General features: G+C 39.6%; 1 protein-coding gene across 1 annotated transcript; it reads left to right on the forward strand.

Annotated features, from left to right (window-relative positions):
- The first annotated feature begins 12407 nt into the window (after positions 1–12407).
- LOC131001350 (laccase-14-like) lies at positions 12408–15062 on the forward strand. Its single transcript, XM_057927719.1, has 6 exons — positions 12408–12574; positions 12974–13125; positions 13193–13437; positions 13513–13641; positions 13705–14640; positions 14730–15062. Exons 1-6 carry the CDS (start codon positions 12473–12475, stop codon positions 14891–14893), a joined length of 1728 nt encoding a protein of 575 aa, XP_057783702.1. The 5' UTR covers positions 12408–12472; the 3' UTR covers positions 14894–15062.
- The last annotated feature ends 268 nt before the right edge of the window (positions 15063–15330 follow it).

Here is a 15330-nt window from a genome sequence, read left to right on the forward strand (position 1 = left end):
TCACCCTAGCGCACTGAAGGATTTAACCCCACGTAGATCGTTTCTCGGATATCATCATTCACCATACAACGATTAATTCCTAACATGCTCCTATAAATTTAAGTGTTGCACATTGGAGTTAGAATCACTTACTTGTGAATTGGATGCAGAGGCTGTTGACAGTTAAATCGAATGACTCCAGTTTTGACCTTCTGAACTGTATCTCGCTCAATTCCTAACTTTGGATGGACAACGAACTATGAGAACTCCCACAGAGAATTCGACCACCTTGAGATCGGCGCCCCCTACTGCTCTCTCTAAAACCCTAATTTTTGTGTGTCTTATTCTGAGAGCAGATATCTGTATTTAAAGACAAATTAAACATAGTCCTAGGGCTCCATCAACTGTAGTGGGCGAATTTTACTCCTATTGGGCTCAGGAGACTTTGGGCCAGTCCAGGAATCAGATACAAGGAATAAAGATGGGCCTCTAATGAATTAATTCTTATGATCAGCCCAGATCATAATTAATTCATAAGTATTAATTCATTCCTAGAGAATCAATACTGACTCACCCCTTTATTACCAATGATGAGTCGAGGCTTGTATTTAGACTTATTAAATCTCCGTATTTAAAATATCCGACATCCATTAATTAATTAAAGCTCTAACAGCTTAAATTAATTAATCTCCTTGTAATCCTTAAACAGTACCACTCAAACCTTATTATTGCGCCTGAACTTAATCAACCTGCAGGGTTTAACGCAATAAACCTTATTGAGCTCCTTAAGGGGATGTCATTATCCTGTACCGGATACGGGTACTAATACAGATAACCAAATATCATATATTGACCGCTATCACCCAAGGTACAGAGTATTCAAGTTAACATATAACTCTCACCCATAGTAAATCAAAGTGATACACGAATCAACATATATATCTAAAATCTTATTAGTATTAAGATTCTATTAAGTCACCGAGATCTTGATTCTTCACTTATGTCAGATCCTATCAATATGTTATGACGTACCAGTATAGACAAATAGTCAAGACAAACTATTTCCATCTATACTGCAGCCTAGACCAACGACTCGTCCTAGAGTCATCTCGGCTGTGATCTATTTATATCTCTTAACTTTATTCCAATTATATGACCTTCTGTGATATGTTAATCATCATATAACATACTTACGTCATACTCGAATCCCTTAATTTCTGTTCATTCTATTGGCAATCTTTGATGATTTTGTTCTATTTTTTGTGCAAGGGCATGCTAGTATAATGACATCGAGCAAGACTTGAATGCTTAAGGGAATTGCTAGGAGAACTGTATGAAATACTACCAGAGCATATCTGGCATGCAGTGCTGTATTCAGCCCCCTGAATTCCGTTTGGCGGTCTGGTGTGAACGACTATTTGAACATTGAAGCTATATGTTTATACTAAAACAGGGTGATATGTTTATATTATGTTTCATTTAATGGGGTTGGCGATCATTATTCATGATTAGCTTTGATAATTCAATGGGTAAAATTTGGACGGTGATATGAAGCATTCACCGGGTGACTTGGAATTTGAACTATACTAATGCTCGTTATTTTATGTGATGGGATACATAGGCTATCCATGCATATTATGTGTATATTTGGTACATTGATTGAGTCTGAATATAGTTATCATGATGGACAAGCAGGTGGTGATTGGAAATCGAGCTACATTTCACATTTAAGTACCTTAATGGGGTGCTTAGATTCTCATAATTTAACAATCAATTTATATTTTGACTTGGGTGACTTGAACAAGATTTGCAAAAAGAAACTCTTTCCTGCTCACTCAATGAGATTACTTATGTTTTTCCGGGCATGTCTTTGTTATAAATATTTCTATGAAATGTAATCACTTAAATATTCGGTAGAATTGGGGAAGGAAATTACAATCTAAGAAAATGGGTCATCTCCTCGACAACATTGCATAATTTGTTAGGGGGGGGAAGCATTATATACTTGTTAACGGGTATACAGCCCTGTTTCAAAGGGCTCTCATGTTTTACTAATATTGGTACTTGAGAATTCTTACAGCACAGGATAAACAACTTTGGGGAAAGAGTTAAATAAGTATGGTAAACACCATACACATGGAAAGGTCACCCACTAACAAGTGGTGACTAAGGTACTTCGCAGAACTATAATCCTTTATTACATGATCTTAGTTATTTCATCGAAGCATGAAAACATGATTGGGATTTGGAAAATGTTATATCTTAGCTTTGGGGCATAAGCGTGACTTATATGATCTTTGATGGGATTTATGTAATCACAACATCATCTTGGAAGCTGCACAACTTCTGCATATGTGCTTAGACTTGAAATATGATATTATTAATAAACGAAGCTGCACGCCTTCTGCATATGTGCTAGGGCTTGAAATGCAACTTGAATTATGTTACTTGGGAATTGTAGTTATGTTAACTCTCACACAATCATCACAAGCATGAACACCAAACACACACACTTGACATGTTTTTGCGAGGCATGCACATGTCACCAGAGGGGGGAGTAGGGTGTACGCCCACAACCAGCATTCACTCGGGAGGGAGCAAAGGAGTGTTAATCGCTGTTTAGCGAGTTGTTCCAATAACCGTAAGCCACGAAAGTTGGTTGTGCCATCCGGGCCCTCCATGCTCCGTGCAGGGTGTTCTCTTAACCGTAAGCCACGAAAGTTGGTTGTGCCATCCGGGCCCTCCATGCTCCGTACAGGGTGTTCTCTTAATCGTAAGCCACAAAAGTTGGTTGTGCCATCCGGGCCCTCCATGCTCCGTGCCGGGTGTTCTCTTAACCGTAAGCCACGAAAGTTGGTTGTGCCATCCGGGCCCTCCATGCTCCGTGCAGGGTGTTCTCTTAACCGTAAGCCACGAAAGTTGGTTGTGCCATCCGGACCCTCCATGCTCCGTGCAGGGTGTTCTCTTAACCGTAAGCCACGAAATTTGGTTGCACCCCCCAGGTCTTCCATGCTCCGTGCAGGGTGTTCTTTTAATCGTAAGCCGCGAAAGTTGGTTGCGCCACCCGGGCCCTCCATGCTCCGCGCAGAGGTCATTACTTAATCGTAAGCCGCGAAAGTTGGTTGCACCCTGATTTATGCTTAATTTACACTATTTTTAGGGGTTTGCATGTGCATGTTTTAAGATAATCTTCTGGAATTTGGTGCGTTTATGGTGTATTTTACGCTTTGCAGGAGATTTAGGCTTTCGAGATGGAAGAATGCAATTTTAGATGATTTTCGCGATTTTTAGGTGTTTTGGTATGCAGAGCAGCGAAATCACTCATTCCTCTGGAAGACCAGAGAAGTCAAAGCCCAGATCAGCGAAGTCAAAAACCAAGGCCAGAGGAGTCGAGGCCAGAGGAATCGACATCTCCAGAGCAGAGAAACCAAAGTCAGAGGAGTCACCATTCCTCTGGAGAAAGTTAGAGGAGTCTATGCCAGCGGAGTCGCTTTCCCCTCTGACCAGTGGAATCGAGAAGCCAGAGCAGAGGAATCACTTATTTCTCTGCCGAGAAGCGCCAGCGTCAGAGACGTAAAGTTCAGCGCTCAATAGACAGAGATGCCAGAGAGATCAACCATTCCGCTGGCGATACCATTCCTCTGGCGAGGTCAGAGAAGTCGTCCATTCCTCTGACGCAACCCGTTCCCCGAGAGACATCCATTCCTCTGGCGAGAATCGCGAAGGCAGCGAGAGTGGGAGTGTTTTCAGTGCGTGCATCCAGCTGGAAAGTTGCCTTATTTCACACGATTCTATTACCTTTGGAATTCTATTTCCATTAGAATCCTACTTTGCATGGCAACTTTCCATGGTGATCCGAAGGAAGTTTGAAGCCTATAAATAGGTCCTCTTTTGGCCTTTCAAGAAAAAGAGATCAACGCAGACCACCGAAAACCTTAGCATTCATACTTTAGTTTTTAGCTTTAGATTTTTATTGTTTTTCTAGTTTTTAAGGCTTGGATCAAGATTGAAGATTCAAGTCGCTACTTCAGTTTTTATTCGGTTTTTATTTAATTCAGTTTTTACAATTGTGTTCTTTTTAATTATGTTTATGTTTGATTTCATTATGTCTGGCTAGTCTTTTATTCTGAACCTAGGGTTTGTACATAGCTAATTAATTATGTGTTTCTGATTTATTGATATCAATTTGCCCTCCAACTTATGATTCATGATTCCTGGTGCTTAATCTCTTGTGAATTATCTGATCAATGATTTACATGTCTAGCTGTTCAGTTTGAGTCTTGAATGCGATAATTGTTCAGCCGATTCAGGAATGCATGATATAGTATTATCCTTGAGTCTTGAATGCGATAGGTGAACCTATAGAAAGCTATTCTTTATGTGCTTTTTGGAGTTAATTTATTCCTTGGAGTCTTGAATGCGAAAAGGGGTTTATTAATCTACGTTCATAGGTGGTCGTTAGAGACGCTTGTGAATAATATAGTGATCTTTCATCAGGGTTGGATTAAAATTGGTAATTGAATCAATAGGTTAAATGCATATAGTTGATTTGTGAAAGTACATCCCTAGGGTCAGAGTTTTCCTTATATTTGAGTTAGTTATCGTTATTTATATGTTCTTTAGTTTTATTTGGTTAAATTTAGTTCGAGTTTCACCTTCATAATTGTTTTGCCTGAATATTACTAGAGTTTAATTAGGATTACTTAGAGTGATTCGTTATAATAGTCCCTGTGGATACGATACTCGGTTACTTTTTACTTGCTACAATTACCTGTGTTAGTTGCAGTTTTTGTTGCTAAGAAATAAGTGATCAACTTTTTGGCGCCGTTGCCGGGGACTATTTAGAATTTACTTTAATATTTCTGATTTGACTTAAGCATTATTTCAGGCGTTATAAGTTTATTTTTATTTTTTTTTAGTTTTAAATTTATGTTTCTGATTTTCGTTTGGTGTCTCAGCTGTTGGATAACCGCGAGAAGAAGAAACAAGCGATGGCTGAGAATATTGATATTGAAGCTGCGTGGCGTATGATTGCAAAACTGCAGAGGCAGCTGGATGAGCAAAGACAAATTAGAGAGGCCAACAGACGTGCACAGCCTCCTCCACCACCTTCACTACTCGATTACATGTACCAATCTCAAGTTGGGCAATTTGATGGAGGTGGACGGGGGTCAGCTATGCAGGCAAACACTTTTGAATTAGAGGAGATGGCCTCCAATAGCTACCAATTGCCACATGATCGGAGCTCCACAAGGATGATTGTCAATGAACCGAAGAAGGATTCACTAGAGGAGATGATGAAGCAAGTGTTGGTGAAGGTGACCGGGATGGAGGCAAACTCGGCAAACATGGGGATCAAAATCTCCAACATGGAGCAAAATTTGTCAGCATTGTCCAAGCAGGTGCAGATGTTGGAGACTCAAGTTGGTCAGATGGCTAACCAAGCAGCTGCGCAGAACAAGCCAGGCCAATTTCCTAGTAACACTCAGTTCAACCCGAAGAGCCAATATCAACAACCTCAGCAAAATCAGCAATGTCATTCCATCCGGGTGGTTGATAATTCAGTTGAGGATGAAGAACAACGGGATTATCCAGGGCAGAGGAATCACCATTCCTCTGCAGAACAACGGGATTATCCAGAGCAGAGGATGAAGAAGCATGTTTCTATTCCTACTACTCCCAGGACCGAGTACAAGCTTGCTGTTCCAATCCCCCGCTGCTTGGCCAAGCCAAATTCAGATGAAAAGATAGTCAAGTTCTTGGAGATATCTTTGAAGCATAATGATCCCGATTGCTTTATCGTTGATTGTGTGATTGGTTGGCTTACCTTTTCAGAGGTGTTATGGGATTTAGATGTTTGCTTTCTTTTGATGCCCCTCTTTGTTTTCCAGCGTGTGGGGATAGGATGAGCCATGAGGTATCATCGAGCTCTAGACGTTAAATTAAGCACTTGTTGGGAGGTAACCCAACTATTTTTTTTTTTTTTTTTTTCTTTGTTTTGTTTTCCTTCCTTTTAGTTTCGTTGTGTTTTGTTTTGTTTCTTTTGTTTCTTTGTTTAGTTTGGGGGCAGGTGTTCTCTGCCAGATTTCTGGTGGTTTTAATGTTCCAGCGCGGCCATTTTTCTCACTGCACTTTTCCACGCTGCACATATCCAGCGGAGCCACTCAATTCGCTGCCCCGTTAAGCGCTGCTCTGCCAGCGATATGCTTATCCGCGCTGCGCCGCCAGAGAAGTCACTCTCACCTCTGAAACAGACCGCAAACCCTCTTCTTCACCACTTCGCCCGATGATTCAGTTTTTCATTGCCGATAATCAGGGACGTTTTCTACACTCTTAATATTTCTTTTATGCCCTGAGGACATGGCATGCTTTAAGTGTGGGGGAGTGGTGTTTTGTGCGTATTTTTTTTTGAAAAATTGGGCGAAATTGATTTTTCTATGCTTAGTTTTTGGTCTAGAATCTAGCTAATTTTTATGAATTTGTGGAAGAGAAGATGGTTTTCAATGTGCATTTCGGGTTTGTGAATGAATGGAGGATGTTCTTGTTTTACCTTTGATATATGTTTCTTGATTGTGCAAAGAATTATGAGTTTTGTTGCAACACTTTTGTAAGTTAGTAAAACGTGATTTGTCCGGTAGATGCTAGAAGGAGTGTTGTCATTGTGATTGCCTACGATCGTATCTTATCTGTGAAATGTGAAAAAATGTTGGACGAATTGCCAACTTCAAAATTGCCAGCTCTGAAACATCTGGCCTGTTCTATAATGTGATAGCTCTGAGTCTCTGCTCCTCTAGTCTAACTATGAGCATGGGAAACCACGTGGAAATACTTTGGATTACATCCAAATGGTTTTCTTTCATGAATTATGGCTCAACTGTCGAAAATCTCAAGCACACAAAGTGTGAAAAATGGTGATATTGATTATAAAGGCGATCACATTAGGGAATTCACTTCTAGCGGAGAATTGGGTCTGATCGAATTACTTGCATTACTCTTTTGTTGCTTCTTAAACTTTGAGTTACTTGCATGACCGAGAGATGTATGTTGATTGTAAAGTTTTGAATTGACTTTGTGAATGATGGGATGGAAATAAACGTTGTTGAAATCAATCTCTTCCTAGGATTCATATAGATTTTGCTTGAGGACAAGCAAAAGGCTAAGTGTGGGGGAGTTGATTTATGCTTAATTTACACTATTTTTAGGGGTTTGCATGTGCATGTTTTAAGATAATCTTCTGGAATTTGGTGCGTTTATGGTGTATTTTATGCTTTGCAGGAGATTTAGGCTTTCGAGATGGAAGAATGCAATTTTAGATGATTTTCGCGATTTTTAGGTGTTTTGGTATGCAGAGCAGCGAAATCACTCATTCCTCTGGAAGACCAGAGAAGTCAAAGCCCAGATCAGCGAAGTCAAAAACCAAGGCCAGAGGAGTCGAGGCCAGAGGAATCGACATCTCCAGAGCAGAGAAACCAAAGTCAGAGGAGTCACCATTCCTCTGGAGAAAGTTAGAGGAGTCTATGCCAGCGGAGTCGCTTTCCCCTCTGACCAGCGGAATCGAGAAGCCAGAGCAGAGGAATCACTTATTTCTCTGCCGAGAAGCGCCAGCGTCAGAGACGTAAAGTTCAGCGCTCAATAGACAGAGATGCCAGAGAGATCAACCATTCCGCTGGCGATACCATTCCTCTGGCGAGGTCAGAGAAGTCGTCCATTCCTCTGACGCAACCCGTTCCCCGAGAGACATCCATTCCTCTGGCGAGAATCGCGAAGGCAGCGAGAGTGGGAGTGTTTTCAGTGCGTGCATCCAACTGGAAAGTTGCCTTATTTCACACGATTCTATTACCTTTGGAATTCTATTTCCATTAGAATCCTACTTTGCATGGCAACTTTCCATGGTGATCCGAAGGAAGTTTGAAGCCTATAAATAGGTCCTCTTTTGGCCTTTCAAGAAAAAGAGATCAACGCAGACCACCGAAAACCTTAGCATTCATACTTTAGTTTTTAGCTTTAGATTTTTATTGTTTTTCTAGTTTTTAAGGCTTGGATCAAGATTGAAGATTCAAGTCGCTACTTCAGTTTTTATTCGGTTTTTATTTAATTCAGTTTTTACAATTGTGTTCTTTTTAATTATGTTTATGTTTGATTTCATTATGTCTGGCTAGTCTTTTATTCTGAACCTAGGGTTTGTACATAGCTAATTAATTATGTGTTTCTGATTTATTGATATCAATTTGCCCTCCAACTTATGATTCATGATTCCTGGTGCTTAATCTCTTGTGAATTATCTGATCAATGATTTACATGTCTAGCTGTTCAGTTTGAGTCTTGAATGCGATAATTGTTCAGCCGATTCAGGAATGCATGATATAGTATTATCCTTGAGTCTTGAATGCGATAGGTGAACCTATAGAAAGCTATTCTTTATGTGCTTTTTGGAGTTAATTTATTCCTTGGAGTCTTGAATGCGAAAAGGGGTTTATTAATCTACGTTTATAGGTGGTCGTTAGAGACGCTTGTGAATAATATAGTGATCTTTCATCAGGGTTGGATTAAAATTGGTAATTGAATCAATAGGTTAAATGCATATAGTTGATTTGTGAAAGTACATCCCTAGGGTCAGAGTTTTCCTTATATTTGAGTTAGTTATCGTTATTTATATGTTCTTTAGTTTTATTTGGTTAAATTTAGTTCGAGTTTCACCTTCATAATTGTTTTGCCTGAATATTACTAGAGTTTAATTAGGATTACTTAGAGTGATTCGTTATAATAGTCCCTGTGGATACGATACTCGGTTACTTTTTACTTGCTACAATTACCTGTGTTAGTTGCAGTTTTTGTTGCTAAGAAATAAGTGATCACACCCCCCGGGTCCTCCATGCTCCGCTCAGAATGTTCAAGCTTGGATGGGAAGCAGCAAATGAATGCACACAAAGGAGGGAAGCAACAAAGGAATGCACACAAAGGAGGGAAGCAGCAAAGGAATGCATACAAATGAGGGAAGCAGCAGAGGAATGCTCTGCCACCATCCGTGACCCCAATGCTCTGCCACCGTCCGTGATCCCAATGCTCTGCCACCGTCCGTGACCCCAATACTCTGCCACCGTCCGTGATCCCAATGCTCTGCCGCCGTCCATGATCCCAATGCTCTGCCGCCGTCCGTGATCCCAATGCTCTGCCTCCGTCCGTGACCCCAATGCTATGCCACCGTCCGTGATCCCAATGCTCTGCCGCCGTCCGTGATCCCAATGCTCTGCCGCCTGCCGAGATTTCAATACTCTGCCGGGATTTCAATCCTCTGCCGGGATTTCAATGCTCTGCCGAGATTTCAATCCCCTACCGGGATTTCAATGCTCTGCCGGGATTTCAATCCCCTGTCGGGATTTCAATCCTCTGCCAGGATTTCAATGCTCTGACAGGCATTTCTCTGTTCTGAAAAAACATTTCTCTGCTCTGACCGGGCTGCTCTGACGGGCATTTCTCTGTTCTGAAAAGGCATTTCTCTGCTCTGACCGGGCTGCTCTGACGGGCATTTCTCTGTTATGAAAAGGCATTTCTCTGCTCTGACCAGGTTGCTCTGACGGGCATTTCTCTGTTCTGAAAAGGCATTTCTCTGCTCTGACCGGGCTGCTCTGACGGGCATTTCTCTGTTATGAAAAGACATTTCTCTACTCTGACCAGGTTGCTCTGACGGGCATTTCTCTGTTCTGAAAAGGCATTTCTCTACTCTGACCGGGCTGCTCTGACGGGCATTTCTCTGTTCTGAAAGGGTATTTCTCTGCTCTGACCGGGCTAGGCATTTCTCTGCTCTGACCAGGTTGGGTATTTCTCTGCTCTACCTTACTCTGCGGGATGCTCTGTTCTACTCTACAGGATGCTCTGCTCTACTCTGCGGGCTACACTATTTTGCGCCTCTGCTCTATGGGCTGCTTTGATCTATTCTAATCGTTGCTCAGCGAGAAATAAGCCGCCTTTTAGCGTGCTACTGTCATCTATCGGTCTTCTCATGCGCTGGTTTTCTTATGCGCGGATTATCTATTGGTATTCTCACGCGCTGGATTTCTTACGCGCTCAACAACATGGTATATTGTTCAGACTCGACAAATATTTATGACGGGTTTTCTCAACTTCGACATGGGTCTTCCTATGTTATTCGGATATTCTTGCAACGGTCTTCTGATTCATCCAACACAAAGCATTTATATTGCTTATCTATGCAAAGTACTCAATATGGGGTATTCTCAGCGCTGGTCTTCTTATACGCCCAAAGAAATGAAAATTATTTATCTTTGTCAACATTCAACAAACAAGAAGGAAATCTAACTTGGAACTACAATTCCAAAGTCAAGGGAAAAATGCTTATCTTTGCTTTCTTACAGTATTAAAACTCTTATGTCTTCATGATTTGCAGGGATTAAGGAAAACAGCACAGCGCTGGCTTTAACAATACTTCGCTGGCTGAACACGAAGAATACCCGGTTCAACCAGACTAGGGGGGAGTAGCTGATGAGGACTGAAATATGCACCAGCACTGTGCTAAACAAGGCTACAGGAATTACTACAGTAACGCAGCTCGACTCTCGGTTCGATTAAGGAGCGAAGCTCATGTAATAGGGGCTTGGGCCCAGTTATTTAGGGCTAGTGGGCTAATGGGCCAAATAGGCTCAAGGCCCTTACTTTCTCCCTTTCCTATAAATAGCTCATTTTAGCTTTCATTCAAGAGGATAGTCATTTTTTAACTTACAACTTGTAAAGTGTAAAATACTCTCTCAGTTATAGTGGAAAACCCCAAACACCCCGTGGACGTAGGTCTTCTCGACCGAACCACGTAAATCCGGTGTCGTTTACTGCTTTTATTTACCGTATTATTTCTCGTTTCACCAGCTGTGAATTCGCGAATAATTTTTAAATTTTTATATGCAAGGGTAAAATGGTAAGTGTGGCTAATTTTTAAATTTTTTTATCTTAGTGGGTATTTTTTAAATTTACAATTCCAAAGTGACTATTTTCAAAATCCACTCAATTTAAAATGTATATTGAATATTTTTTCATGAATCAAATTTGACAATATGATTAAAATAAAAAAGAATAAGAAAGAGAAAGAAAATTAATGGAAGAAGAGAGAGAAAAAAAGTGGAGGGGAAAAACTCTTTTTTCATATCTTATATAGATATAGATGTGAATGAAGTTGGTAATGGAGTAAGGAAATGTGAGTGGAGTTGAATTGTATGAAACATACTACTCCCTTCGTCTCATTAGAAATGTCTTAGTTTTCATAATGGGATGTTCTATTACAAATGTATCATTTTTTTATATAAATAATTAAAAGATTAATTAATTAATGGGTCCACTATTTTTTCTCTTTCTATACCTATTTTTACAAATCTCAATTTATTTTTATATTTTTACTAATTTACTTTATCTACTAAATATACATTCCTTAATCACGTGTCTAAAAGTAATGGAATATTTATAACGTGACGGATGGAGTATTATAAATTAAAGTAACAATTTTTGTACAACCAGAAGAGTCTTGTAATGAGTTGTCTCTTCTGCATGTACTGAGTGGTAGTTGACTTGATCAAAAAAAATTTAACCATCTCTTTTCTTATAATTGGTTCATGGTATTTCCAAATTACTTATCAAGTCCAATATCTAATATATAAAAAAAAAAAAAAGTTTTTTCCTCCATCTTTTCCCTCTCTTTTTCTCTCTCTTCTTCTATGAATTTTTTCATTCTTTTTTCTTTTAGTTTTTCATAATTTAATTCTTTTGTAAATATGTCAAATTTAATTCATGATTTTTTTTTCAATATGCATCTTAAATTTAATACTATTGTATAAAAACATAAAAAATGAATAAGTTATGAAAATTTTAAAATATTATATTTTCTCTCTATTCATTAAATATTTTATTTTCTCTCTTTTCATTAAAATTTTATAACTTTTTATTTAGGTTTGTATATGAAAATATTTATTATGACGTGTAACTCTATAATAATAATGTGTAAGTGCTAATTTTTGTTATTGAATCATTTGTTACACTTTATACAAAGTTGTTAATATAATTTTTAAATTTAAAGTTTTATTGAATAATTGACGTGAATTATTTTATTTTTAAAATATATTTTATATTTATTTAAATATAGTAATTTTGATGTTCGCACGAATGGACGTTGTAGTGTTAATTAAATATGCAATTTTGATGTTTACACTGCTTTAAGTATTGACACCTATCTAAACTATGCATTTTCTTAGTTTTATATTGTGTTAAATGCCAAAAACATTAGAAAGTGAGCCTTTTTTCTTGGGATTAATAATCATCCCAACTAAAATATTTGGGGTCGTGACTCGTAAAGCGGAAGTCATGCACGATGCGCCCACACGTACGTTTCAGAAATAAATGAGAGGAAATGGAAAGATGTAAGCTAGAATCAACATTATAAATACGGAAAAGAGAAAAAGGAAATTCTCCTATCTAAGCAATACATACCAGAAGAATGTTTTCTTATAGGAAGCTTAAGGTTTTCATCCTATGCTTCTTAGGTATTATTATGCTCGGAGGCATGGGTCCAGTCCATGCCTTAGTTCATAAGTTTGAGGTATGTTCGCCATCATATCACTAATAATATCAATTGATTTTGTATTTTTCTTATACTCCCTCCGTCCATGAAAGAATTTCCTAGGAGGGAGTGACACGAGTTTTAATAAAATGTTGTATAGTGTATTGAGAGTGGAGAAAAAGTTGTAAAGTGTATTGGAAATTGTGAAAAAGTATTAATAATTTATTGTGTTGTTTTAATTAATGTTATTTGAGTGGTGGGAATTGTCTTTAAAGGGGAGTATTTTTTAAGTGGTGGGGTATTGTCCCAAAATAGGAAAAAGTAGGAAGTTCTTTCGTGGACGTCCCGAAATAGAAAAATAGGAAGTTCTTTCGTGAACGGAGGGAGTATGTTTTTTAATTTTAGAAAAGCTAGCTAATTGGAAGCCTGGATTTGCAGGTGAGAAGATCTTCACACACCAGGCTATGCAGCACCAAAAGCATGCTAACAGTAAACGGGCAGTTCCCAGGGCCAACTATATATGCTAGAAGGGGAGAATTGGTGGTAATCGATGTTATCAATCGCGCCGATGCAAATATAAGTATCCATTGGTACGTGAAATTAAAGCATATTAGTAGTATATATATGATCATATATAATATAGCATTGTGATTTCAGGCATGGAGTAAAAATGCCGAGATATCCATGGACAGACGGCGTCACCCAAGTGACGCAGTGTCCTATTAGTCCCGGCAAGAGGTTTAGACAACGGATGTTGCTCTCCAACGAAGAAGGCACTTTATTTTGGCACGCACACATCGATTGGACTCGAGCTACTGTGTATGGCGCCATCATCATTCTACCGCCCAAGACACACACTTATCCTTTCCCTAAGCCTCATGCTCAACTTCCCATCTTACTAGGTAGCTTGAATTAAGATTCTCGACCAATGTTAATTGTGTTGGATTTTTATAATTAAATTGGGAATAACATTGCAGGAGAGTGGTGGAATGCTGATGTGCAACAAGTTTTCGAGAAGTCTATAGCCGAAGGAGTAGCTGCCGATTTTTCTGATGCTTTCCTCATGAATGGTCAACCTGGCGACCTGTATCCCTGCTCAAAACAAGGTAGGCTCTCCAGATAAAATCCAAACAAATAGGAAGTTTTAGTAATTGTTTGATATGATGCAGATACATTGAAGTTGAGTGTGGAGCCGGGCAAGACTTACCTGATCAGAATGGTTAACGCAATGATGAACTACATTATGTACTTCAAAATCAAGGACCACAACGTGACGGTGGTGGGCATGGACGGCGCCTACACGAAGCCGCTGAACACCGATCACATTGCGATTGCCCCCGGCCAGACCATGGATTTCCTGCTGGAAGCCAACCAGCCGCCCAGCCGTTATTACATGGCCGGCAGAGTATGGGCCAGCCCCTATTGGCATACTTACATCCCCACCACAGGAATCGTCGAGTACGTTGGTAACTACACCCCCCCCTCGACACCGGTGCTTCCCTCTTTCCCTGGATTCCAAGGCTGGGCGGAGTCCACCCATTTCAGCAAGAGGCTCAGAAGCCTGGCCAACGACAACTATCCCATCAAACTTCCTATGAACATCACACACAACCTCTTCTTCACTCTCACCATTAATGTGGGGCCCTGTTTCTCAAATTCTTGCAAGAATAGCGGCAGGCTGCTGGCCAGCATCAACAACATCTCCATGCTCTACCCGGAAACCCAAACTATTCTTGAGGCCTATTACAAAGGGATCGGAGGAGTTTTCACGACCGATTTCCCGGCCAAGCCATCAACAATATTCGACTTCACGCAAGGTTATAAGCCCGAGGATGAGGGGCACACCCAATTCGGAACGGCTGTGTATATGTTGGACTATAACTCGGAAGTTGAGATCGTGCTTCAAGGCACCAACTTCGGCATCGGAATCGATCATCCCATACATTTACATGGACACAACTTCTACGTTATCGGAACTGGATTCGGGAACTTCGACCCAACCACCGATCCGCCACGCTATAATCTCATTGACCCGCCGTTGATGGACACGGTTTCCGTTCCAAAAAATGGATGGAGCACTATCAGATTTAAGGCTAACAATCCAGGTTTTTTTTATTTTCTCTTTCCATCTCCTTTGTAAAGTTAAGCAAAGAGTCTGATAACTAAGTAAATAAAGTTGCAATATATATCGCAGGAGTGTGGTACATGCACTGCCATTTCGAACGTCATTACACTTGGGGAATGAAGATGGTGTTCATCGTTAAGGACGGAGAAGCCCCCAATGAGAAGATGTTGCCTCCGCCCCCAGATATGCCCCGCTGTGAAGCACCATCTCAACAATTATTGTTTAGGATTTAATTATATCATTTATTAATTTGCTTGGGATTTTATTAGTATTAGTAGTACATATCTATCAAATAAAAAAAGTCTAGCTTGTCGGCAAAGGGAAAATTCTCCTACTCCCTGTGTTCACTTTCAATTTATCAGTTTAATTAAATTTAAGTGCTATTAAAAGTTAACTTTATTATCTTCTGTTTATGTAATCATTGAAGTCATTTCAATTTTCAATTTTTATCTGCTCAGGATGCAACTATCATTCAATTTACAAGTTTTCATGACATCAGCAAGGGTTTGGCAACATAAGTTTTATGCCGACAAATTATATACTATTTGTCTACGACAGAGATTCTTTAAAGTGAGAATATATAATATAATAGTACCCAACTTTTTCAACCTCAGCCACAATGTGGCTATTTAGCATTACTCTTTTCAAACAATAAATCTATGGAGCCACA

The sequence above is a fragment of the Salvia miltiorrhiza genome, chromosome 8, assembly GCF_028751815.1.
Source record: "Salvia miltiorrhiza cultivar Shanhuang (shh) chromosome 8, IMPLAD_Smil_shh, whole genome shotgun sequence".
Lineage (NCBI taxonomy): Eukaryota > Viridiplantae > Streptophyta > Magnoliopsida > Lamiales > Lamiaceae > Salvia > Salvia miltiorrhiza.